The 26,837-nt window shown below is 48.2% G+C and overlaps 1 protein-coding gene across 1 annotated transcript in view; it reads left to right on the top strand.

The window, feature by feature from the left end:
• LOC125428049 (arf-GAP with GTPase, ANK repeat and PH domain-containing protein 2-like) overlaps positions 1-26,837 on the top strand; it is a 110,944-nt gene that overhangs the window by 80,767 nt on the left and 3,340 nt on the right. Inside the window, exons 6-12 of the mRNA XM_048487626.1 lie at positions 7,952-8,056; positions 8,187-8,333; positions 11,717-11,776; positions 16,518-16,669; positions 18,098-18,188; positions 21,516-21,738; positions 23,337-23,592. Of these exons, the coding sequence (XP_048343583.1) occupies positions 7,952-8,056; positions 8,187-8,333; positions 11,717-11,776; positions 16,518-16,669; positions 18,098-18,188; positions 21,516-21,738; positions 23,337-23,592 (1,034 nt within the window). The remainder of the gene's footprint in view (positions 1-7,951; positions 8,057-8,186; positions 8,334-11,716; positions 11,777-16,517; positions 16,670-18,097; positions 18,189-21,515; positions 21,739-23,336; positions 23,593-26,837) is intronic.

Raw genomic sequence — 26,837 nt, 5'->3', positions numbered from 1 at the left:
AGCATCTCCACAGCTCTAGAGTAGAAGCTGTCTCTAAGCCTCTTTGTCCTAGTTTTGATAGACCTGTATCGTCTGCCGGATGGTAACAGTTCAAAAAGAGAGTGTGCTGGATGAGACGGGTCTCTCAGAATATTTTGGGCTTTCTTTAGGCTTCGGGAATTATAGAGTTCTTCCAAGGAGAGGAGAGGGCAGCCGATAATCCTCTGTGCAGTAGTGATCACCCTTTGGAGCACCTTCCTATCTGCCACTGTGCAACTAGAGAACCATACACAGATGCAGTAGGTTAAGACACTCTCTATAGCACAGCGGTAAAAGGACACCAGGAGTTTTCCATTCAGTTGTTGTTTCCTTAAAAGTCTCAGATAGTACAGTCTTTGCTGGGCCTTCTTAGCCACCGCGGCAATCTGTATGCCCCAGGTCAAGTCCTCTTTAATCATAATGCCCAGAAATGCATACATGCATACATACATAAAAGTTGGGTGGGTAGGACTGTAGCAGCCACACTGAGACGTGGTCTAAAGAATCTACAAGTGTTCTTTACTGATCTCCAAGGAATACAGTGTGGTGTTTGTGTGTGTGTGTAGGACGTGTGTGTAATTACTGTTTGTTAGTTCACACTCTGGTTGTGTTCCCTTCATTTATAATTCTCTGTGAAATTATAGTCACTCGGAGGAGGGAGGGAGGGAGAGTCTCCCCACCGTTGCTCTTCACACCACGATGCGGCTGTGGTCTCGCTTTATGTTTAACCTTAATTAGTGCAAGCCATGCTGAGCGTAACAGAATTACGGAAATCCACAGCCAGCGTAAACTATGGGCTGCGTCAAACTTGACATGTTTCCTGTACAGAAAGTATTTCAAAGTGGCAAAAAAATTGCAACCCAAGTGTAAAATACTGTGTGTGACGGTGTCGCATACTACCATTCTGCCGCAGGCACACATGCTAGGAAGTCATTTTGGGCCAGAAGGAACAGATACAGTATAGGTGTATAGTAGATATGTGTGTGATTGGCATCTATGGCAATCTGTGTGCAAAATCACAGTTTGCTTTCTTAAACTGTTTTCAGAAAGGAAATTTGAAGCAGTCCTAGTTTGTCACTAATGTAAGCACAAATCCCAGACAGGATTCCACCACACTTATCACCACCATTCCAGGGGAGGGAATTGAGGGAGAAAAGGGTAGAACTCACGCGATTAACTGACATTGAAGAAGAAGAAGAGGAGGAGGAGGAGGAGGAGGAGGAGGAGTTTGGATTTATATCCCCCCTTTCTCTCCTGCAGGAGACTCAAAGGGGCTTACAATCTCCTTGCCCTTCCCCCCTCACAACAAACACCCTGTGAGGTGGGTGGGGCTGATAGAGCTCCAAGAAGCTGTGACTAGCCCAAGGTCACCCAGCTGGCGTGTGTGGGAGTGTACAGGCTAATCTGAATTCCCCAGATAAGCCTCCACAGCTCAGGCTTCAGAGCTGGGAATCAAACCCGGTTCCTCCAGATTAGATACACAGGCTCTTAACCTCCTACGCCACTGCTGCTCCTACGCCACTGCTGCTCCTACGCCACTGCTGAGATACGTGAACATGAAATAATCAGTCATAGAAAGCATGCAATTACCAAAGAACGCACAGTAAATTCAGTCACAAATTTGAAATGTATATACTAGCAGATACATTGCTGCAAATGTCAAATGACTGGCGTGGCGGAAAAACCCAGATTTGTTGCTAGAGGGTTCGAAAGGCCGCAAGAGACGGTTCCCAGTTATATGCAGGCAATGTCTCCCAATGTAACAGTTAAATTCCAGTAAGAGACTATTCCATTGGTGTGTTTTGTATTATTCTTATTTGTAAGAGATGTGTACATGCTAAATTAGTATCATCTTTTTCTATGGGGAGATCGTAGTTTTGTATATGGTTGCTCCCTCTTCCGTTTTCTCTTCATAAAAGGAAGGTCAGGAGCCAGCATGGGGTAGTAGTGAGGAGTGGTGGACTCTGATCTGGAGAACTGGGTTTGTTTCCCCATCCTTCCACATGAAGCCTCCTGGGTGATTTTGGGCCAGTCACAGTTCTCTCGGAACTCTCTCAGCCCCTCCTCTGAACATTTCTTGCCCTGGAAACCCTCACAGGGTCACCATAAGTCAGCCGTGACTTGACAACACACACCGACACACAGAGAGGAGGACAGCCTGTGGGAAAATAAGTTGCCCAACATCACACTCTGAGGCCATTTCCGCACGAAGGTGGAAACGGCTGGGTCGGCGTTTCCGACGCCGACCCGACGACGCTGGGACCGTCCGCACGGACGGTCCTGGGAACAGCCGGGCAGCCGGCGCCACGGAGCGCCGGCGCCTGGCCGACCCGGCATGTCCCCGGGCCTCCGGCGTGTCGCCGAGGCCTGGGGACACGCCCCCCTGGCCCTGCGCGCCTGCTCCAGAAGCGCTCTGGGGAAACGCCGGCTTCAAGCCAGGCGGGCGGCGCGAGGGCGGCGCGGCTGCGTTGCAGCTGCGCCCCCTGTGCGAATGGCGGCCTGGTGACGGCGTTTTTACCGTCTCCAGGTCGCCATTCATTGCCCGTGCGGAAACGGCCTGAGATTTTCATGGCAAGGAGGAATTTAAGTCCAGCCTGCTCCCCGCTGCACCAGGCAGGCCTTGGTAATTTACAAATACAAAAACCTTTAATGGCATAAAAGAGGTGGTAGTATACAAAATATGTTAAAACCAAATGACTAAAACACCAAGTGCCTTAGTTAAAAACCTGGCAACTGACTCAGTAGTGTGGGGATGATGGTCACTGAGCAAGTATGAAACTATTTCCCTGTCTGATCTCGCTGAAAATTTCTTCAGGATGGCCTCAAGAAAAAGTAACCGAGAGTCTGCCAAATCTTTGCAATGAAGGAGCACCTGTTCAGTTGTTTCAGGTAGGCCCGCTGCACAGGAACATGCCCTGTTCTCCTGTGGGATGCCGTGATATCTGCCTCTTGTTTGGGCAGTTGGTAGCACATTAAGCCGAGCAAGCATGAAATATCTGCGAAGGTGTGGACTGGTTAAATTACTCATGTAATTTGGCATAAAGCCCGGCAAAGGTGGTGAGATGCCATAAAATGTGGGAGAGCAAGTTCTACTGGCTCCAGCTGTGAGAAGCTGCCCTTCGATGTCAAGAGTGCGTTGTTTTAAAACTCCAAACGCCTGTCCTTCGTCCATCAGTAGAAGTTGGTCAAAAGATACACCTATGTTGTTTATTTGATTGATAATTTTGGTGTGCCAAGTGGAGTGGAAGTGGTCGCTTAACAGAAGGTATGTCAGGCTGCCCAGGAGGGCTCTAAAATGAAGGCAAAGCCAATATTTAAACAAAGAAAGCCAAACCCGGGGAAAAATCGTCTTGACTCCGGTTTCCTAACAAAGAACTTGATATGTGACTGAGTTTGGAAGACCCAATAGACGATGAAAAAACAAAGATTGAACACTCTAATTTTTCAGCAGTTTTTGCTCCCCAGATTGGGGCTCCATAAAGTAATTGTGGCAATAGTTTTGACTGAAAAACTTCCATTGCGGCAGGGAAAAATTGACCGCCTCGGGTATGAAAAAATCTGGATATTGCCAACAGTTTAGTTTTGATTGTATTGAGAGTCTGGTGGATATGAGAGGTCCAAGTTAAGGAACGGTGGAAGGTAGTTCCTAAATATCTGTATGAATGAACCTGTTCAAGCGATGTACCGTTTATTTTCCACGCGATGAGTTTTTTTTAATTCGAAAAGACCAACACTTTAGATTTGTTATAATTAATCGACAGGGCACTGTTTGTGCAATACGTAGCAAAGGCTTGAAGTAGTTTTTGCAAGTCCACCTTGGACCGAGACAGCAACATGGTGTCATCTGCATAGAGAAGTGCACATGTAGGTCTTTGTCCCAAAATGGGCCTTGGTAATTTGCTCCTAGATTCTCTCATAATTACAGCTAATTAAATGCACAACTCTGAGAGTTCCTATATCTGCAAGTTCAGCTGCACCCCTTGCCTTCTGCAAAGCTGGTACTGGAGAAAAGGAAACTGAATTAATCGGATGAATGTTGGCTTTGGGCAATTTTGCTTACCTTGTTAAACAAAATCAAATCTTGTACAGAAATTCCCTGCGGTGCCAAGTGGAATTGGCGCATTCACTCAAGCAAGCAGATCTCGGATTCACAAACCTCGAGAGCTGTGTATTTTTGGGACACCATTTGTGTAAAGTGATTCAACAGTGACCTCTAGAGGAGTCCTTGTCTTTCCTAAAATGTCTCTTTTCTGTGGAGATGCTCTGAATAAAGAATAGAGAGGGTGACTTCCGGCTTATTCTGGGTGCAAGAAATTAGTGCTAGGATGATGTTGGTGTGTGTTCTGTCCTTGGATTTCTTCCCGCCTGTCGGTCCTGGCTCTCTGCCTGGTCTGCTTTTATGTTATCGCAGCTCGACTGTGTGAAACTATGCATTGTTGATTATTCTGTGGCGGGAAAGGGGTTTGCTACTGTATTAAAGCTATTATCAAAGTTCTGAGTCTTTTAGAACTCACATCGCCTGTATTCGACTATGACTGCCAGTACAATAAAGAACTGAGAACGGTTACTTTTGCCTGGACTTTACTAGTTCATTACATTTAGGATGCTTGTATCACATCATGCCCCGCACCTGTGCCTGGGCTGCTGAAGGCAGATTTACAGCCCTGGGTTAACCATTAAGCATAATTAACACATGCTTAGGGCACTGAGGGGAAAAGGGGGCACCACCACAAAAAATATTACAGTGGCTTTAAAAGGGGTGTGAAAAGGGGGCACCACCACCACAAAAAAGTTAATTCAACTTCAGATGAACTAGGGTCCCAGAATAAAGGCCTCACATACGTGTATATCTTACAGATAGAAAGGCAGCCAATACCCTTAAATAAAATGCATAAAGATCAACATTTCTCTATCCCAAATTAGCATCACTCCTAGAGAATGTGAATTCTGGCAGCTAAAGTTACTGACTGTAAGCACGTGCATATATATGCATATATTAATGCAGTATCAGTATGGATATATAGATTAGTATGTGCCTATGGCAGCTAGATCTAGTAGACTATTGTGTATATGGACTGTATATAATATATATATATGTATTCCTGCTTCCTAACACACAGTATATATGTAGAGAGAGAGAGAGAGAGAGAGAGAGAGAGAGAGAGAGAGAGAGAGAGAGGCTAACTTAATGTATGATCATTTTATTCTGTTATTCTAGGAGGGAGCCTTTATTTAAGCTCAACCTAGGGGGTGGGTGGGAAAGGTGATAGTTACTAATAATAATCTGCTACTGATCAGCAATTTCAGCCAGCTGTTAGTGTTAATACAAGCCAGCTCAAATTTCCAAACATATAAGAAAGAAAGTACCCAATGCTGACGGAGATGCACCAGAAGTGCCAGAGATAAATTTCATATCATTACTTTTCACACATTTTTTGACAAGCTAGAAACGCAGAGGAGAAGAGGAGACGTGTACAATGAAACAGCAGGCAGATTTTCTTGTCTAACTGAGGTTCCGAATGGCCTCCCAAGTGATGCAACTTCCTCATCTGTTGAAACAGAAAGTTACGCACAGAGTGTCCAAAGCTAATTGATGCTTAGCCAGATGACACTATCTATGGTCTTCAGCAGTTTCACTCATAGGTTCCCCATAAGTTCAACGCAGAAAAAGACTGTGAAAACTATATTCAGTCATGCTGAACTTTACAAAATAATTGTAGAAAACAATATGGAGTGTGCTTTTCCAGACTTAGAGATTGGCTGGTTTATGTTTTTAACATTGATAGTAACAAATTTGCACAACTGAACGTTTGTTTCTGCAGCTGAAGCATATCAAAAATCCAATAACAATGTGACAAGACAGACTCGATGCCTTGTCTCTGGTTAGCATAGAAGGAGATTTGTTATGCCAGATTTATTTATTGGACTTGATAAGAGACACTGCAATTTTAAAAAGTAGAAAAAACCTTTTAAAAGTATAAATAAGTAGACAACAACTTTCTTTTCATTCATGAATGTTAAAATGCTATGTATCTTTAAGGTTTTGGGGGGGGAAATGAAATAAAGGATACTGGTTGTTGTGGGCTTTCCGGGCTGTGTGGCCATGGTCTGGTAGGATCTTTTTCCTAACATTTCGCCTGCATAGCAAGTTCCACCCAAACATTTACTGATTGGTTCCCCACCCTGGGACATGGACAATATATACCCCACTAAAAACATTCCTTTCTCACTGAACACAGTGTGTAACAGACTTCACTCTGTGATACACCTCTGAAGATGCCAGCCACAGATGCAGGCAAAATGTTAGGAACAAGATGTAATAGACCACGGCCACACAGCCTGGAAAGCCCACAACAACCAGTTGAATCCGGCCGTGAAAGCCTTCGACGATACAAATAAAGGATAGTTTGGAGTGTTGTGGGGTTTCCGGGCTGTATGGCTGTGTTCCAATAGCATTTTCTCTTGATGTTTCACCTGCATCTGTGCCCGGCATCTTCGGAGGTTCCACAGATGCAGGCGAAACGTCAGGAGAAAATGCTACTGGAACACGGCCATACAGCCTGGAAACCCCATAACACTCCAGTGATCCAGGCCATGATGAAAGCCTTTGACAATACAAAGGACAGTTTATGTATGTATGTAGTAATGACCAGTATCTATATATTTGTGTGCCTGCCTATCTGTGCCCTGTCAGTGCATTGTACCACCGTTTTTCCTTCACAATGTTTGGAAAAATGTTCTAACTTGAAACATTTGGAATAAGTTTCAACATTTTTATTTGCATTGTTCCCTTATGGCAGTTTAAACTATAAATTATTGGAAAATGGCATGTTTCTAGTGCCTAGCCCTAGTAAGCAAATAAATTGCTATAACATGTTAAACAAATGAAATAAAAAAAAACCAGGCTATATTGTGAATATAAATTGTGAAATCTGGTCAGATTGGCCTGCAAGTGAACTGAATTATGACTCTTGCAAATGGAAAAGCCGGGGCACCAAGGTTGGACTGTGCTCATGGAATCGGAATTATTCCAGCCCTCTGTATTTAATCCCTGGCATCTCCAGATCTTTACTAGGATCTTTACTAGGTTCTAGGAAAGTCTTTTCCTTGCTTGTGACCTTAGAGTTTTGGGATCCCATGCAACACCCATGGACGTGTTTCTTGAAACTTCACTTGCTCCTTGAATCTTGGAGATACAATTTGAAGGGCCTTGAAAGTAACACAGAAAACAATACATTTCAGGTCACTCCCTGTCATCTGACTCAATAGAAGAAGAGTTTGGATTTATATCCCCCCTTTCTCTCCCGCAGGAGACTCAAAGGGGCTGACAATCTCCTGGCCCTTCCCCCCTCACAACCAACATCCTGTGAGGTGGGTGGGGCTGAGAGAGCTCCGAGAAGCTGTGACTAGCCCAAGGTCACCCAGCTGGCGTGTGTGGGAGTGTACAGGCTAATCTGAATTCCCCAGATAAGCCTCCACAGCTCAGGCGGCAGAGCTGGGAATCAAACTCCAGATTAGATACACGAGCTCTTAACCTCCTATGCCACTGCTGCTCATCCCAGGCAGGGGTGAGGAAGACACAGACTTTCTGAAGTATTCAGACTTGGCAACATTTCTCTGTGTGGACATCAGTAGAGCAAAGTCTCCCTTTTTGGTTCTTTTGGAATCCGAAGCCAAACACCAAAGCAGAGTGCTGGTCCCACCCACAAAAACAGCCATTTTGTGATCTCCCCTGCTTGAACGTCAGGCACTCTGTGACTTGGCCTTCCTCCCACGGCAGCCATTTTGTGTCTGCGTTCACTGCCTTTTCTAGAAAGTCTAAAACTGCGGGGACTCCTGTGTTTGAGAGAGAGATTGTCAGTCAGCTTAGACGAGACAGAATATTGATCTCCTGATGGCATATGTTCTTAGAGGCATATGTTTCTCTCCACAGCCAGCCCCAGTCCAGGTCTGCTGAATCCTCCAACTGACCAATCGATCAATCTCTTAGGTAAACCAGACCGGAGCCTGCAACGTTCTGTTTCCTCCTCCAAGGCTGGTAAGTTCAGGATGGGGCCAGATTCTCGCACGGAGAAGAAAGATTTTCAGAATGGGCTAGGCCACTGTGACCCAAGAAGAAAGTGTCGGATGCCCACCACACGATCTTTTTCTCTCATATTTGTTCACAGAGGCGGTCCTGGCTGCAGAAGGGCTATCCAGTCCTGGCAGCAGTGGCAAAGACCCTCCTCCATCCCCCATGGTGGACAGAAAGAAACACAGGCGGAAGAAGCTCGCAACGCCTTCTAAAACCGAGGGCTCAGCAGGGCAGGCAGAAGGTAAGAGCAAGTTGCCGACATAGGTCGACATAGAGCTGAGGCAGCATTCTTTTTTTAGCCTAATAAAGGAGACTGAATACTGGGTTCCCGAGACATAGAATGCTACTGTTCGTTATTGCAGAAGCCTTTTCTAGAGAAACTTTAATTGCTATATAAAAAAAAGGCCTCCCCTCCACAGTGATCTTGTTCTGAGCCCAAAATTATATGCATGTTTAGAAATAATAAGAGCCCGGTGGCACAGAGTGATAAGCTACAGTCCACAGTCAAAGCTCTGCCCCCGATCTGAATTCGATCCCAATGGAGGTTGGGTTCAGGTCGCCAGCTCAAGGTTGACTCAGCCTTCCATCCTTTTGAGGTTTTGTGAAATGAGCGCCCAGCTTGCACGGGATAAAATGTGGGGAGACTGGGGAAGGCAATGGCAAACCACCCCATAAACCGTTTGCCTAGTAAACATTGGGGTGTGCCGTCACCCCATGGGTCAGTAATGGCCCACTGCTTGCACAGGAGACCGGACTCCCTTTACCTAAGAAAGAACATTCCCGCCATTTTCTTGTCTGAGGGAGGCTGCGGTTCCATATGGGAACAAGTGGCAGTTTGCAGGTGACAGAGTAAAATGTTGAGGCCTCACGTATTTGTGAGGACAGGGGAGAGTTGGTTCCACCACGTCACATGAAGTAAACAGTCACATCCCTCAGGACAAAAATTCCAATTTATATTTGTTGCTGAGGTGACAAACAACTCATGGGGACCAAGGAACACAATTGCGCCTCCTACCATGCAGATTTCATGTAGTCTGAATTGGTGCCTAGGCGGGGGAAGGGGGGGATGCTGTGAGCCAGGTGTCAGTGCGATAGAGCGTTTGTACAAATGCTTGTATTATGATATTCATTATCTGCATGGGGTGTGGGAATCAGCACTTTTGAACTAAAAAGGGGGCTGTGCTAAGGTATGTTCAAAGCTATGGTGGTGGTATCTGAGCTGAAAAATCCATATATTGTCCACAAACACGCATGCATACACACTGTTGAACATGGGGGCATTGAAACCCCTGTTGAAATAAACAGGAAATGTGTGCCTTTCTGTCATTATTGTCAATGGGATTTTGCCTCTGGGAACTTCTCAGATTTTGCCTTCTGGACCAGATTTGTCCCTTATGCCTTGTCACCATTATTGGCATTCAAAGGATACTGAATTGAATTGCAGTTGCCCACATGTTATATTTTTGAGCAATAATCAGAATCATACCACTCAAAAGACAGCCCCTTCTCTGCAAAAAAATCAGGGAGCTGGACTCCGGCAGAAGGTGTTCTTTCAGCTTGTCTGGCCTTGGGAATGCAAACTGAAACCAAAGGCAACCGCATGAGTGCTGGCATAGCATCGATGTGGCTGCCAACAGGCCCTTTAATAGAGGCTTCAGAATATGATATTTCTCAAGTGATGTTCACTGGTGTATTCAGTGTGGGGTAAGCCAGGGTGTGAGCCCCAGGCATTACTTGCTATGGGGAACCTTGATCACCCCTTTGCAAAGCAGGAAACCAGCACCGCTTGGAGGGCTGGTCTACCCACCATTAAAAAGCAACAATTCAAAGAGCTAGTCCAGTGGTGGCGAACCTTTTCGAGACTGAGTGCCCATACTACCACCCAAAACCCACTTATTTATTGCAAAGTGCCAACACAGCTATTTAACCTGAATACTGAGGTTTTAGTTTAGAAAAAACGGTTGGCTCCGAGGCATGCATTACTCGGGAGCAAGCTTGGTGGTTGTCGGTGGCTTTGCTTTAAAGAAACCGTGCAACTCTCCCAACAGGTGAATCACGACCCTAGAAGGGTTTACTCAGAAGCAAGCCCCATTGCCAGCAACTGAGCTTACTCCCAGTTAAAGGATCACACTTTAGTTCTTCACATGAAAATCTGTGGGGTTTAACAGCGCTTAACAGGGTTACCTACACTGCTTCCCCAAAATTAGGTCTTAGGTTTAATGCTAATAATTGAGCCCAGTGGCCCAGGCCAGCCTAGATATGTGTGTGGGGTGTGTGACCCTGTTTGTGCGTGCCCACAGAGAGGGTTCTGAGTGCCACCTCTGGCACCCGTGCCATAGGTTTGCCACCACTGAGCTAGTCTATCTGCAGTTGAAAGGAATGAGTAGACCTGACCACCGGAGAGCTGGGCTTCCAAGATGGGGAAGACCCATTGCATAGTGGGTGGGCGCAATTTAAGTGCTTGCCCCGGGTGCCTTTTTCTGTGATTTTATGTAGCTTCATGCCATGAAAATAATCATCAGTCTATTTCTACATATTAATGCACTATTAAAGAGACAGGTTATTTTTTTTCCCTCCAGGTTCTTGGCAACCCTAAACCAAAATGGTTGAGCGTCAAAACCGAAATTACTCTGATCTAAATCTTATCTCTGCCTTGAATCCCGTTGGGTGGCCTTAGGGAAGCCACTCTAGGGTTAAACAGATGAGGAAAAGATCACGCCTCTATCCATAAAATACAATGTGCAGCCTCAGTTAGCCTAGGGACCATCCGGGCAAGCAAAAGGAGGGTCAATCGCAGCTCAGTTTTGGCATTTGAATTTGGTCTCCCGGTGTTGTTATTAGTATTTAAGGGGGGAGGGTTTCAAGGGCACATCTTTTTTGGTTTAAAATGTCATTGGTAGAACGATGGGAACTGGTTTAGAATAGTGGAAGCAACCTTCCGTGCACTCCCTGTGGATAGAACTATGGTCAGTTATGGTCAGAACAAAATGAGCAACCTTTATCCTTTCTTTCTGAACTCTCTATCTCAGCCTGAGCCACCCTGATTGCAATAAGGGAGAAATAACAGTTGTCTCCTTTACAGGATGGGTGGACGTCTTAATGTATTTAAAGTTCTCTGAATACTTGAAAGTACTTTACAAGTGCTAATTATTGTTGTGGGGAGGAAGGCTGTGAGAGATGCCATGACCGCTGTAGGCAAAAAGGGGAGGGGGGGGTCTGTGGAAGGGGATCTGTCCCCTTCTAAATCCAGACAGAACCACGTGAAGTCCAAATGAGCTGCCCATTTCCACCCCTTCCGGCCTGTTGTGCCTTCACTAGGCAGTAATTGTATCCCTCCACAAATCTTTTGTCTCCACTCTGAGTACGGCTGCCTGGAACGTTCTCTTGCAGTTCCTCCACTAAAGGGTTGTCGTCACGCCCCTCACAGCTTTCTCCCTCACTTCCCATCACCGTGCTTCACTCGTCCGCCACCACTGCCACCCCCGTTCCCTGGGTCTGTGGGTTCTGATAGCCTTTGCTTTTTATTATTTTTTTTTCCTCCTCTGAATTCTCTCCCCTTTCTTCTTTTCCTCCCTTCTCTTTCTCTGCCTTTCGCTTCCTGCTTCCCCTCCGGACCCTCGGCAGCCAAGCGTAAAATGTGGAAATTAAAAACCTTTGGTAGTTTAAGAAATATTTATAAAACAGGTAATGTCCGACGGTGGCAGGTGCGAGCGCCTTTGTGCCGTGGCAGCCCGTTGCATGCAGTCGTGCTTACATTGTGATGTGTGGCCTTCATAGATGTCTATGTATCCCGGTGTATCCCGGCCATAGCAGAATAATTCTCCAGCCAACACAGAGTATTAAAGTTCCCTCTGTCCACACAGTGGGTAGGGTTTCTATGCCAAGTCATGCCTGACACCTGCTGGAAACTTGAAGCATAGGGACATGGGCTGCTTGTGTCATGTATGCCATGATGTCATTGTAGGAACCACTGGAGATTTTATGGGAAAATCATAGAGTTTCTGGCGATTCCTAGAGTGACATGACATCACTTCCAGGTTTTTCCAGGGAAAAAAATGGAAGTGGCATAGCTCTAGGAACCACTGGGAAGGCTGTTTACAGTAGTAGCTTTAGAAATTGCAGCGCTTCCTAGAGCTTCCTATGTCACTTCCAGGTTTTTTTTTACCAGGAGTGACCTGACCCCACAGCTGGCATTGTGGGGATGGGGTGGGCAGCCCCAGGGAGACCTGTGAACTCTTACAGTGGGATATGCAATGGAGTATTTCCTGATGACAGTGGTTTTCAAACTGTATTCCCATAAACTTTAGAGATTCTTAGTGACATCAGTCACAGCAGAAAGCCAGATGCCATTTCTATCCTCCAGTAAGCAGGCATGGGGGAATGTGTTCTGGGGTGTATTCTAAGTTCGTACAGGATTTCTGGACTGTACGTGAGGCAGAAATCCAACCAATGAAGCTTCTGCCATCATTGCCTCACCCTGCTGGAGAAAGGTTTACCTTTTTGTTTCTCATGCAACTATTAAAGGCCCATGACGTCTGTCCAATGAAAAGGTGCCAACCTTGGGCCATCCTGTAGCCCTTCAAATGGGGAAAGTTGAACCTGTGGAACTTCTGACTTTTTCATGGTGCTTGAAAGTACAGGAGCCCAGGTGCAGGAAGGATATGAGGTCATGACTTACCCCACACCGTTCCCACACTTAAAAGTTCCAAAAGGGAGTAAAATGCTGAGTAACAGAGCTTATGGCAGTATAATAGAGGCATTATTAGCATTGTTTTATTGTTGCTTCTTTTCCTCATAATTATCTTTGTTTAACACGTTTTTATATCACTGTCTATCTGTAACATGCTGGCCTCTGAACATATAGCAAAATCCACAAAATGGTGGGTCAGCTAAAGTTATGAAGGAGACCTTTGCAAACCCAAGGAAAAACCCAGGTTTCCAGAACAACCTAACTTTGTAAAAAAAAAAAAACACCCCACACCCATAACACAAGGGGAGTAAAAACTCTCAGGTGAACTTACCATCGACATATACATATGACCAGACATTGGGAGGAAATTCAGTGGCGTTGGGGTACCAGTTTGAGTTCCGACAGTCACTATAACATACCCTGAGGTGCCTGCCTCAAGATTTGATGTGGGGCTTTGGGTGTGGCAGCCATGACAAGGTAGGGGAGGCAGCAACATTGAACAAGGGAAGGGGGAGGAGAAGGTCAGTGAGGAAGAGGAACTAAAGAAGGAAATGAGACTTGCACTCTTCCATGATCCCTCACAAGTCCCTGACTTGTTGCTTATGTGTACTTTAATGTTACTGTAAGCTGCCTTGGATGCCCCATTGTGGCACAAAGGTAAGATGACCAGATGGTCACCTTCATGAACCGGGACGGGTGGGCACACGCGCGCACGCACACACTCGCGCAGCCGCAGGAGCACGCTGCCTTCTGGGGTGCTGCCGTTTCCCACCCTGTGACAGGGTGGGAAATGGCAGCGCCCCAGAAGGCAGTGTGTTCCTGCGGCCACGCGGGAGGCTGCCACACTGCCTTGCACCCCAGAAGGCAGTGCGGCAGCCTTCCAAAACCCGGGACATTGGGGAAAACCCGCGGGACGTGGGACAAGTTCTTTCAAGGCGTGAATGTCCCGCCAAAAGCGGGACGGATGGTCAGCTTACACAAAGGTGGCCTGTCTGTATTTAAAATAAGTTACTGTCTCACCCTGTCCCACTGTAAACCTTGGTCGAACAGGTGTAAGAGCCTTCGAAATGCTGCAGAAACCTGCAAAGCTGTTTTCCTGAAGATGACAATAGGCCCGGGGCGGGAGGTGGGGGGGAGCAACAAATGAGAAATGATGCCTCTATCATATGACCTGCAATGTTCTGTAAGAATTACTGCCTGTCTCCAGAGTATCCAAAGCTGTTCTTGCTTGATGGATTAGGATACCTTGGATTTCAACCCAGAACGCTTCCCCACCCAAAGTCCCCTTCTTCCTACTAAGAAGGAAGCCCACAGTGGTTTCTGTTCACTCAGTCAGATCTGTCTGAACTTCCTAGCAGAAATTCCTTTTAAATAGTTCAGCAGAGATAGGATAGAAGCTAACAGTGCAGTCCTTTCAACCTTGTAAGCCAGAGGTGTCAAACTCTGGTGCCCCAGATGTTCATGGACTACGATTCCCATCAGTCCCTGCCAGCTTGGCCAATTGACTTAGAACAGGGGTGTCTAACTCTGTCGCCCCAGATGTTCATGGGCTACGATTCCCATCAGTCCCTGCCCACATGGCCAATCAGCCATGCTGGCCAGGGCTGATGGGAATCACAGTCCATGAACATCTGGGGCGCCAGAGTTGGACACCCCTGTTCTAAGCCCACTGAAGTCAATAGGCTCAGAAGGGTCCATTCCAGATTTGCCCTATATACACACAAGTACTGGTGGACTCTTTGGACTTGGGTTTTCCTGGCAGTTCTCAAATCCCAAAACATGTCAAGGATAGTTGTGGGGTAAGAGAGATGGTTATACATTTGCTGTGGACCTGTTGTGTGGCTTTGGCCACTCATCTTCCCACAGTCTTGGCTCCTCATCAGTAACCTGAAAAAGAACTGCTGGACCCACAGCCCCGTAGTCAGGGCAAGCACAACTCAAGCACAAGACCGTGAAGCCCTCTGCAGATTAAAAGTAAAGGAATTGCAACAATGAATATAGCTGAGGGACTGCGACATTCAGATGATAGATAGTGGGATTCCTGCCCCAGAAAAGGGGGGGACCCTATATACCAGGCTCTGTTTATAGGGCTACAGCGCAGTGGCGTATCTGCAGTGGAGACATGTGGAGTCAAATGTCCCCGGGCACCCCCTTGTGGGGGCGCAATAAATACAGGTCCACTTGTGGCTTTTTTGTATTTTTAGTGGTTTTTTTCAGTTTTTGGCCTGCAGGGTGTAGTTTTTAGGCTAGCAGCACAAAAATGTCAGGGATTTTTTGGGAGACTCTCCTGATGATATCACCCAGGGTTGGTGAGGTTTCGTTCAGGGGGTTCAAAGTTATGGACTCCCAAAGGGGGTGCCCCATCCCCATTGTTTCCAATGGGAGCTAATCGGAGATGGGGCTACAGCTTTGAAGATCCATAACTTTGGACCCACTGAACCAAACTTCACCAAACCTGGGTGGTATCATCAGGAGGGTCTCCTGAAGATACTCTGAAAATTTGCTGCAGCTATCTTAACAATTGCACCCCTGACAACAGGCACCCCCCAATTTCCCCCAGATTCTCCTTTTAAATCCACCCCCTTTGGCATGGATTTAAAGGGAGACTCTGAGGTCCCCGGTTTAAACATTGAAAGTGATGCTGTTTCAGGGTGGGGGAGGATCCACCCCAAAACAGCATCACTTTCAATGTTGTTTAAACTGGGAACCCCAGATTCTCCCTTTAAGGTGGATTTAAAAGGAGAATCTGGGCTTCCTAGTTTAAACACCATTGAAATGATGCTGTTTGGGGGTGGATTCCTCCATGCTATGCAAAAGGGGAAGGTACACACCAAAGTGAAAATGAAGAAAACTTGTACCAACCAGGCTACAATAATAACTTCAAAAATTTGTTCTCCCACTGGAGTAGCAATTTATTTATAAGTAACCAAAATAATTTTATAACTTTACAAACAGTAACAAAATGTTTTGGAAAAATTGTTTACAAACTCCCATTGGAGTTACTTATAAGTAAATTGCTACTCCAGTGGGAGAACAAATTTTTGAAGTTATTATTGTAGCCTGGTTGGTACAAGTTTTCTTCATTTTCACACTGGGGGTGGATTCCAGCATCTCTTGTTTAAACTAGGGAGCACAGATTCTCCTTTTAAATCCACCTTAAAGGGAGAATCTGGGGTCCCCAGTTTAAATAACATTGAAAGGGATGCCGTTTCCCCCAGTTGGGGGGACTGGATACAACACCATAAAATGTTTTCACAGCAATAATAAAACGTTTTGAAAGCTTTTTAAAAACGTTTTCAACATTTTTTATTTCTGCTGTGTGGCATGGCCCATTGCTGTGTTCAGATATGTGAGTTGGGGCATGTTCTATAATGTGATGGTGACTTTGAAACGACCTGTTGTAAAAGAATCATTGTTTGGTCACGGTGGGGGAGGGTGGCCACCCGGGGGGGGCGCAAAACTCAGATTTTATCCCCGGGTTCCATTTTCCCTAGATACGCCCCTGCTACATCGCCATCAGGGAAACTGCACTCCCTTCTCTGCCACCCCTGCAGGAACATTGTTGGCTAGCTGGGCATCCCCTCCCTCCCTCCCTCTCTCCCCACCCCCCGGCCACTTGTAGGGTACCCACCCACACGAGCGTAGTGGATAAAGCGGCCATCATTTCTTGGAATGTGCGGGATGACTCCAACCTCTGCTGCAGCCCCACCTTAGCCTGCTCTTTCGCTCCCACAGAGGAGGAGAACTTTGAGTTCATCATCGTCTCCAGCACAGGACAGACGTGGCACTTTGAGGCCAGCAGCTTCGAGGAAAGAGACTCCTGGGTCCAGGCCATTGAAAGCCAGATCTTGGCTAGCCTACAATGCTGTGAGAGCAGCAAGAACAAGGTATTGGCTCCCCCCTTTTTCCCTGAGGTAATCTAGGCTTACCTTCAATGTTGGTCTCTTAAGGGATATCCCTGTATCTTAGAGGCCCTTCCGCACCTGCAGAATAATGCACTTTCAATCCGTTTTCACAATTGTTTGCAAGTGGATTTTGCTATTCCGCACAGTAAAATCCAGCTACAAAGTGGATTGAAAATGCATCGCAAGTGCATTATTCTGTAGGTGCGGAAGGGGCCAGAGTGATACATTCATTCATTCATTCATTCATTCATTCATTCATTCATTCATTCAGACCTGCTGTATTGGCATAAAATAAATGCGTAAGAAATGCATCATCTTGTGAATTTAACACACACGTTTTTTAAAAAATAAAGGAGATCTAGAGTATAAAATATAAAATCAAAACATGGATAATGAAATTAGTAGTAGCCTCTCAGATCTTTTCATGATGTAATTGTATAGCACCTCTCAGAAATTTTGCCACTTCCTCGATTATGTCATAGTAAATTTGTTTCTAGGCTATAAGGTCCCATCACTGAACGCAAAACCAAAAAACAAATCTCTGCCCTTAGAAAACAAGCATGTCATGGGTAATAAAGGTAGGCCTGTTATCACAAAACAAACAGCTTAAAAATAGCAATAGGGGTCAGTATCAGTCAGATCACAGAAAGAGCGTGCTGCGACAGGCAATGTTATGCAGTGGTTATAGCGGCAGACTAGGACTGCAAAAAGACAGGTGCAGATGCCATGCAATTCATTGGGTCACCTTGGGCCAATCACACATTTTCAGGTTAACCTACCTCACAGGTTGTTGTGAAGATAAAATAGAGATGGGGATAACTGTATATGTTGTGTATTCTTTCTCCAAGAAGCTCAGGCCAAGACTGATGGGGGAAGGGGGGAGGGTTTAAGTTATATTAACATCACTCAAGAGGGTTTTCTGGGCTCATCTCCCTGGGCCAAGTACTCCATTAAGCAGAGACTACCACAGAAAAAGCACCGCTCCATCTCATTGGGCACACAGGGCAAAGGCCAGCCCTCTGCTTATTATGCTGCTGCAGAATGGGATGTCTACCAAGAACTGCACGCAAAAGGTGGGCTAGGAAGAGAGATTTAAAGAAAAAGGTTACTGAAATCACTTGATTCCGTGAGACCCAAGTGCTGCGCACATGTGACTTGAGGACTGGGTGGTGGCAGATCTCCATGGTCCTTAGCTGCAAGGCCTGAGTGAAGCTAGCCCAGGGGTCTGCAACCTGCGGCTCTCCAGATGCTCATAGACTACAATTCCCATCAGTCAATTGGCCATGGTGGCAGGGGCTGATGGGAATTGTGGTCCATGAACATCTGGAGAGCCGCAGGTTGCAGACCCCCGAGCTAGCCGGAAGCCGGTTCTTCTGGTTGCCTCAAGCTTTTCTTGTATCACCCCTGTAGGCTCGAATGGACAGCCAGAGCGAAGCGGTGGCCATTCAGGCCATCCGGAATGCCAAAGGCAACTCCTTGTGTGTGGACTGCGGGGCCTTGAGTAAGCATTTTGTCTCGTCTACGAATTTGGTAGCAGTGTATTGGACGGGTCGCCTCAAAGAGGACGCTCCCCATAGTCAATAATGTTGTAAATAACGTAGGCCTGGGGTCTGCAACCTGCGGCTCTCCAGATGTTCATGGACTACAAATACCATCAGCCCCTGCCAGCAATTGGCCATGCTGGCAAGGGCTGATGGGAATTGTAGTCCATGAACATCTGGAGAGCCGCAGGTTGCAGACCCCCGATTCATAGGCAGTGGAGGCGAATCATGACCGCGGCAAGAAACATCACTTTGAAGGTTGATGTGGGTAAATGTTATCTGCAACATGGAAGGGAAAGCCAACAGAATCTTCTACAGAAGGTTTCTGTCAACCAGCTATTTGACTGGGAGGGACATAAAGAAAGGAATGGGCTTTTTAAAAAGTCAGCCTCCATTGACTCCTTTAGTGACTTCAGCAGCGCAATCTAGAGCCTTGGGTGACCAGGGATGGCACCACCCTTCACCGATCTGGAGGACTTTCCCGTGGTGCAGGGAGCAGAGGGGGAGCTACCAGGGGGCCGGGGGTGCGTTGCACCGAGCATGCACCTGGGGGCGGAAAATCACACTCTGTGTTTTCTGCCCCCGTGACGCCCCCCCCTCCCCACATGTACACACACACTTACCTTCGATTAACAGTGCAGGTTGGAGAAGCACCCTGTTCCCTTCAGGCTGAAAACAGCCTGGTGGGAACTACATTTCCCATGAGACCTTGGGGCTTGCAAGGTCTCATGGGAAGTATAGTTCCCACCAGGCTGTTTTCAGCCTGAAGGGAACAAGCTGCTTCTCCAACCTGCACTGTTTACTCGAAACAGAGTTTGAGAGGCTACTTGGACAGGGGTGCAGGAGAGGCAGGAAAACACAGAGTGTGCACCGGGCGCCCTCTGGCCCAGCTACGCCTCTGGCAGGGAGGGTGAAAAACATACAACCTTCTGCCAGAAATCCCTCCATAGGGCTTAATGGACTTATGCCACCCAAATGGGTGGGGTAAGGCCAAGAGCCAGGGTTGTGATGGAACTGTTGTTGTGTCGACAGGACTGGGGCTGGATTGGAGCACTGAGTGCTGGGTGCCGTGTCTGGGCATCCCTGGTGGCCGTGGCAGCTGCCCGCCAGCATGATTTTACCTCCACCAGGTTAAGTGTCCTGGGGAGGGCAAATTTACTTGTGCAGGGCTACGCCCCCTCCTTAAACCAATTGCTCCCCGCTCCTTCTGGATTGGGCCTACTGGCTTTTTAGTTGCATTTGTATTTTTAAGCCATAATTAAACTAGGGCCGAACCCAATCATCCTCAGTTTATTATATCATCTTAAAATGATCAATGGGGACGGGGAGGGTTTGTACGCAAAATCCTTGTCCCACTTATCGCAAATTAAAAATACCACCTTCCCAATTACTGGGATAAGGTGATGCTTGAGCATCACCATCTTGCTTGTCTGTATTGCCTGTATCCCTGAGGCAAAGAAGATGTGCTTAGTAATCATATTTATTGCCATCTGAGATTAGCTCCCAAGGAGACTTAGACTGGGGTGGGTCTTTCCACCTTTCCCTCCGCAGCCTCCCCCACCCTTCTCCGAGCACTTTTTCCCAATAAGGGTGAATATCAGCAGGGATAGCAGTGTGTTCATGACGGGTTCTGCATCTCCTGTGTTCCTGCCTCTTTGGCACTTTAAATTGCACCTCTGCCTCCAGCATTGATTTAGGTGAGTTGTGGGAAAGCTGCTCTTGAGGGTGTGGGCAGTGGCGCAGCTTCTAGTAGGGGACATCCGGAGACATGACCGGGCACCCCACCTCCGCAAGTCGCATTAGGGGCACCTGGCCAGCCCCAAACCCCTCCCCTTCCTGCCTGCGCCTGACCCACTTTAACAGACTGCTCCGGCGGCAGAGCGGCCTGAAACTCTGTTGGGGACTGCCTCCCTCTGCTGGCTGAAAGAGCACTTCGCTCGTTCAGCCAGCAGCGCACAGTCAGGCTGAAGTGCTCTTCAACCTCTGTCCGAGGTATCTGACAGAATGAGGCTAACAGGAAGGAAAAGGCCGAGCCCTGCCAGAATGCCCCAAACTACTGCGGCACCAAAGGTAAGGGGCATGAGCAGAGGTGAGATCCAGCCAGTTCTCACCACTTCTCTAGAAGTGGTTACTAATTTTTTCTGAGTGCCGAGAAGGGGTTACTAAAGCAACCTTCCCAATAGGGACTGGAGGTGTGTGTGTGCGGCGGCGCCACTGTTTGAATCCCACCACCATTGGAACCTGTTATTAAAATGTTTGGATCCCACCACTGGGCGCGGGGGAGGGGGCGCAGCCTGGGCCGTTGGAAGCCTTCCCCTCCCTCCTCCCCCACCCAAAAGACCCAGCGGGGCCTGCAGGGGCCCGGCAGAAGCCTCCCCTCCCTCCCCGCCCCTACAAGGACGACTGAGGGGGCTTTCTCATCCCTGCAAGAGGGAGCAACAGGCTTGCTTGCTCCTGCAAGGGCTACGGAGGGTTTTTTCTCGCCCCTGCAAGAGCGAGAGATCAACCTTTCTCCTGGGAAAGCTGTCCCAGTCCCCATCCCCTGCCATGTTATTCTGCCCATGGATCAGAGCATCCATGGGCAGAACAAGTTCTCCCAGCCTCCCCCCCCCCCACATCCCCAGATGACAGGATCCATGGACAGAGACAACTCTCCCCCCCCCAATCCCTAGCAGTCTGTGTGTGCCCATGGATGACAGGATCCATGGACAGAGACAGCTCTTCCAGCCCCCTCCCCACCCCATCCCAGCAATCTGACTCTGCCCATGGATCACAGGATTCATGGACAGATCAAGCTCTCGTAGCCCCCTGCCCCCAGCCCCTTTTAGAATGATCGGGTGCACCAAAAAATCATTGTTTGGTGGAGGGAAGTCGCCGGCGGGTGGACGGGGCGCAAAACTCAGATTTTGCCCCGGGCTCCATTTTCCGTAGCCTCGCTCCTGGGTGTGGGTCTGTTTCACCCCAGAGGTCTGGTTTGATAAAATCGGGATGGGCATGTTGCTGGTATAGATTTTTCTGGAAGCTGCTTAATGCAGGGATGCTGTTGTGTTTTCAGGCATAGAGAGTGGGATGTGTAGGACGCCCGGCAGCCAATGTGAAGGGAGAGAAAGGAACAAAGCAGGTCATTAGAGGGGGAACGTTCACTGACCAGAAGGAGCACAGAAATTTCAGGGCAGGAGCAACTGGCAGGGATGATGGGAGGTGAAATGAAAGCGGTCCTCTTCTCTTTCAAGAGTGAGAGGGAGGATCCTCCCCTCAGATTCTGATTGGCCGGTTTCCTTACCTAGACCCCACCTGGGCCAGCCTGAACCTGGGAGCACTGATCTGTATCGAGTGCTCCGGCATCCACCGGAACCTGGGCACCCACCTGTCACGGGTACGTTCCCTCGACTTGGACGACTGGCCCCTGGAGCTCACCTTGGTGCTCACCTCCATTGGCAATGAAACAGCCAACAGCGTCTGGGAGAAGTGCACCCAGGGGCGCCGGAAACCCACCTGTGAATCATCCCGGTGAGTGGAACTTGCTAGTGCAGTGTTTCTCTACAGCCTTGAGAGTCAGAGGTTGCTGTCATCAGGCACATATACAAAAGTCACCCCAAACCAGGGCCAAGAAGAGGGTTTGGTATTGTGAATAAATTAAGCAAATTAGATCCAAACGGTGACTGGAGTGCTGCATCTTTTCCATGTCCAGTCCCCAGCTGAACTCCCCCTGCCCCGCCCCCCCATGGCAAAAAAATACAAACCTTTCCTCCGTCTGAGCGATGGCAAACCAGCAACGGCTCTGTTGTCCCATAGCAGCGTGAACACATGGCGGGAGCAGTGGCCAGAGGGGAGCTTCATAGGGACAGGGGCGCGATCAGCTGTTTCTGCAGTGGAGAGTGGCAAAGAGGGCAGGCAAAGGACCTGTCAATCAGTGGGGGTAAGAAGAGGGGGGAAGTTGGCTGCTGCACGCCCTCCACCAGAGCTGGATTTATGCATTAAGTTAGCTACTGCTAGGGGCATCTAAACACCCCCTTCTCACAATTTATCCATGATCTCTGGTAACACTCTAGGGAGTCTAAGAGGTGACCAAGTCCAGCCTCTCTTGGCAGGTCTGTGCTTGCCCCCACTCCGAGCCTCGAAAGACGTGTCTCCTCTGTACCCCCACCTCTGCAACGACAGCCTTGCCTGGGATCCCAGCCACCTTTACCCAGTTGCCCTCTCCCTGCACTTCTTTGGCCTGGCTTCCAAGAGGCTGGTTAGCACCACGCCTATTTGCAGGAGGGCAGGTTGAGTTGGCGCTGGGTGCTACAACAAGCACGGCAGCCCCACGCTTTTGCCATGGGAAACCAGACCCCTCTAGGCCATTTCACATCCTCTTTTGCACCACCCTAGAAAGCAAGGATGCCCAGGCTGACCGTGCCTCTGGATCTCTGGGCAGCAGCGGCCCCAGGCAGCACTTTAAAATCCAGCTGCCAAGTGTATTGAAAGTGGATGGGAAGGGCATTATTCTGCATTTGCAGAAGGTGCCTTAGAGATCCCCACCCGACAGCAATGAAAGATGGTGCCTTTACTGTAAATGCAACTTTGTGGAACCAACTCCCTGAAGAGGTGGGAGGAGGGCTCCACCTTTTCAAGCGTTCAGGAGACGCCAGGGCTTTTAGCAAGGTGTAGCCTGCAGGCAGGAGGGAAGTCATTGTGGTATAGCCTGGTCTCGTTAGATCTTGGAAGCTAAGCAAGGTTAGTACTTGGGAGACCACCAAGGAAGGCTCTGCAGAGGAAGGCAACAGCAAACAGCCTCTGCTTTTCACTTGCCTTGAAAGCCCCATGCTGGGATTGCCATAAATTGGTGGTGACTTAATGTCCCATGCGTGCATGGACTGCGGCTGTCTTTTGGGTGGAGAGGGAGTTGTCTTGATGTTTACTTTGCTGTTTTAAAATTGAGATATTTTTGTAAGCCACCTTGAGCTCCGAGGTAAGGTGGCGTATAAATAATATTTTAATAAATAAAACAAACTGCAAGATTGCCACAGTTGGGCACTCCCTTCCCATCCCTACTTTCTTTACTGGGTAGGAAGATGCTCATTGGTACTCCCATGCAGGAACAGTCTCTCTCTCTCTCTCCTCAGGGAAGAGCGGGAGTCGTGGATCCGAGCCAAATACGAGCAACGCCTGTTCCTGGCACCGCTGCCCCCCTCTGAACTGCCCCTCGGGTGCCAGCTCTTCCAGTCTGTACTGGACCAGGACCTGAGTTCTGTGTTGCTGTTGCTGGCTCACAGTTCCAAGGAACAGATCAACACCCCCACTGGGGACAAGGACCGGCGCTCGGCCTTACACATGGCATGTGACCTGTCGAACGTGGTCATTACTCAACTTCTAGTCTGGGTAAGCAATTGGCGGAAGATACGAGGCACTGTGAAGGCAGGAGACATCACCATCCAACTGTTCCCCATCCCGAAAGAGACATCCTATGCAAGGGCTGTTTTTTAACATGTGGAATATCACATGAATGGCACTGGAGAAATCCAAATCACAGGTGCATGACAGACACAGGGTGAAATCCAGCGTCTGCAATCTGATGCAATCTCAGGGTCTAAATACACAATCTCAGGGTCTAAATACACAATAGAGGGATGTGGGGGGAACCCCAGGAAACCCCACCCCATGCCCCACTTACCTGGCTGGATCGCCGCTGGGCACCCTTCGGCCCTGCCCCACCAGGCTGCTCCTTCCTCTAAAGTTTGCTTGTGTGAGGGTCTGTTACCCCAGTCAATAACAAGTCTCAAGAATGGTTCAAGAGCTTTATTAGAACTGTGTCAGCCCAACGGCCAGATAGCCGAAACTGGGGTTTGGCTCTCTGGCCCCTGGTATACCTGTAGGTTACAGTTTGACTCAGCCCAGAATCCCCCCACCCTTGCATTCCCATAATAGCAGCATGTGAAAGGACAGTGAGAAAGAGACATTGTTTTTGGGACAGGCATACTCCCTCAGGAAGGCAGATAAGGAGAAACAGGCACTACTGAGCTAGTTACTTGCAAGCAAGAAGAGGCCCCATGACCTTGGGCAATGATAATAGCTGGGCCATCTGCATCCAGGCTGTGTACATGCGAGCTGCCAGACCAAACATGGCGCAGGCCTGACAGCTTGGGAGGGGCAAATTCTGTAGGCACCCAGTTGAAAGTGAACCTGATGCCCACAGAACGAGTGCCCAGACATCCAAATTTTAGCAAAGTTACCAGCAGCCCTGCAGGAAATTAAGTGCCCCTACCCAGAACAACCCCCTCCCCCAGAGCCCCCAAATCTCCATCACAGAGCCATCTGGGCCTAACAGCAAACCCCATTGAAGTCTGTGGTGGGAAAAGTTAATTGTTTCCCACCATAGAACTTGCCTGTCAGATTCTGTGCTCTGCAGTGGCTCCATTGTACCCAATGAGGAATTTCTGTGCAGGCTGCACATTTTTGAAGATAGAGGCACCAGACTTTCAGGGTGGATCCAAGAGGCCCTCCTGGTAATAGCATTCAGTCTTGGTGAACTTTGCTTCTGGGGACGGTACAGGGGTGGGGGGGGGATTGAGAGAGTTCTGAAATAACTCAGCCAGCAGGCTTCATGTGTAGGAGCGGGGAAACAAAATAAGCCTTTTGAACCTCCAGAAGCAAAGCTCACCAAGCCTGGATGCTATTACCAGGAAGGCCTCCTGGAGCCACCTTGAAAATCTGGTGCCTCTATCTTCACAAATGTGCAGCTTGCACAGAAATTCCCCATTGGGTACAATGGAGCCAAGGCACTGCAGAGCCGAGAATCTTAGGCAATTTCTTGGGGTGCCTGTCAGGGTGGCATTTTTAAAGCTAGCGGCACCAAAATGTTAGGGTCTCATCCAGAGACTGTCCTGATGATACTATCCGAATTTGGTGAAGTTAGGTCCATAATCCAAGGTTATGGAACCTCACAGGGGTAGCCCCATCTCCTGTTACCTCCTATTGGAAACAATGGGGGATGGGGCACCCCTTTGGGGGTCCATAACTTTGAATCCCCTGAACCTAACTTCACCATACTCCGTGGATATCATCAGGAGAGTCGCAAGATGGTACCCTGAAATTTTGGTGCCGCTAGCTTTAAAAACACATCCCCTACAGGTGCAAATGTGAAAAAAAACCAAGAAAATACAAAAAAAAAATCAGATCCGAATTTTCAGATATCCGAATATGGTATTTGTCTTCTTTGGGCATACAAATAATTTTATGCCCGAATAAATCCGAATTTGAATTTTACTGAATTTCTAGGGTATTGCCCAAGCCCAATGGCGAGCCTTAGGTGGCTTATAGGTTACTTAAAGGGCACTTCTTCCGAAATTGTCCAGCCCACCAATGAAAATTTGCCTCAGATGCCCTGCTCTCTCTGCTCTTGTCTTCAGAGGTGAGGTGAGTGACAACCAGAGACAGGGCTTTTTCAGCAGTGGCTTTTCACTTGTGGAATGCCCTTCTCCTTGAGGCTTATCTGGCATTTACATTTCTTTCTTTTAGGTACTAACAAAAAAAAGTTTGGGTTTCCCCAGGCTTGTAATGAAGAGGTTGATTCTGTATAGTCTGGCTGATTACCCTCTGTTGTGGTGTGTGGTGGGACTGGAAGTACATTGGCGTAAGAAATCGTGTCCCGATGCACTTCCTCTTTGCCGCGTGCTGAGGGAGGCCGATCAGAGTTTCTTGTCCTGACTGCTTTCCTCTTGCCCACGCTGGCATGCTTCTCACTTTCCACATGGAAAGTGAAACACCTGCTGCAACTGCGCCAGAGCAAGGCAAAGGTGGGGAACAACCCAGTTGCTTAGCTATGGCGGGGCAGGGTGGGGGGGGGTGTAGCCAGCTGGACTAAGGTAAGTGAGGGGTGGGGCGGGGCAGGCTGCACATTTGCCCCCCAGTGCCTCTGAAACAGCCTGCAGTGGGTAATCGGCCTCTTTTAGCCTAGAAACTGTTGTTGTGGGACCCAAGGAGGGCATTCAGCAGTTCACAGGGGAGCCATAAACCACAAACACAACAGCCTACGTGAACCCTGCTGGCTTGGTGGCCCCACCCCTCTGCGACCCACTACCTTGCCGCCCACAACCCACCGCCTCCGCTTGCCAACATCCTTGCCCTAAGGCAGTGGTGGCGAACCTTTGGCACTCCAGATGTTATGGACTACAATTCCCATCATCCCCTTCCAGCATGGCCAATTGGCCATGCTGGAAGGGGCTGATGGGAATTGTAGTCCATAACATCTGGAGTGCCAAAGGTTCGCCACCACGGCCCTAAGGGCAGCGTACAGCCAGCCAGTTGGGCTCCCTGCCCCCCACCTTCTTCCCAGGCCACAATGTGTGGCCGAGACTTATCTTGGCTGTGATTGTAAACTGCTCATAGTCCGTTTTTATGGTTAATGTTTCCGTGCTGGGCTGAGGCTTTTTGATGCTGGAGTTTAACTGTTTTTATTATTTTCATTAAGCCAACCTTGGGCAGGTTCCTGGATAGGCAGCATTAAAAAAAAGGTCTAAATAGATTCATAAATAGATAAGTCTGTGGGAGAACTAGAGGCCTGAAAGCGTCTTCTAACCAGTTAATTGCAGGTTGGGGTCAAAATATAGAAAGGGACTGGGAAAATC

The sequence above is a fragment of the Sphaerodactylus townsendi genome, linkage group LG03, assembly GCF_021028975.2.
Source record: "Sphaerodactylus townsendi isolate TG3544 linkage group LG03, MPM_Stown_v2.3, whole genome shotgun sequence".
Lineage (NCBI taxonomy): Eukaryota > Metazoa > Chordata > Lepidosauria > Squamata > Sphaerodactylidae > Sphaerodactylus > Sphaerodactylus townsendi.
The sequence above is the reverse complement of the archived record's forward strand: the minus strand, read 5'-3'. Positions and strand labels throughout refer to the sequence as shown.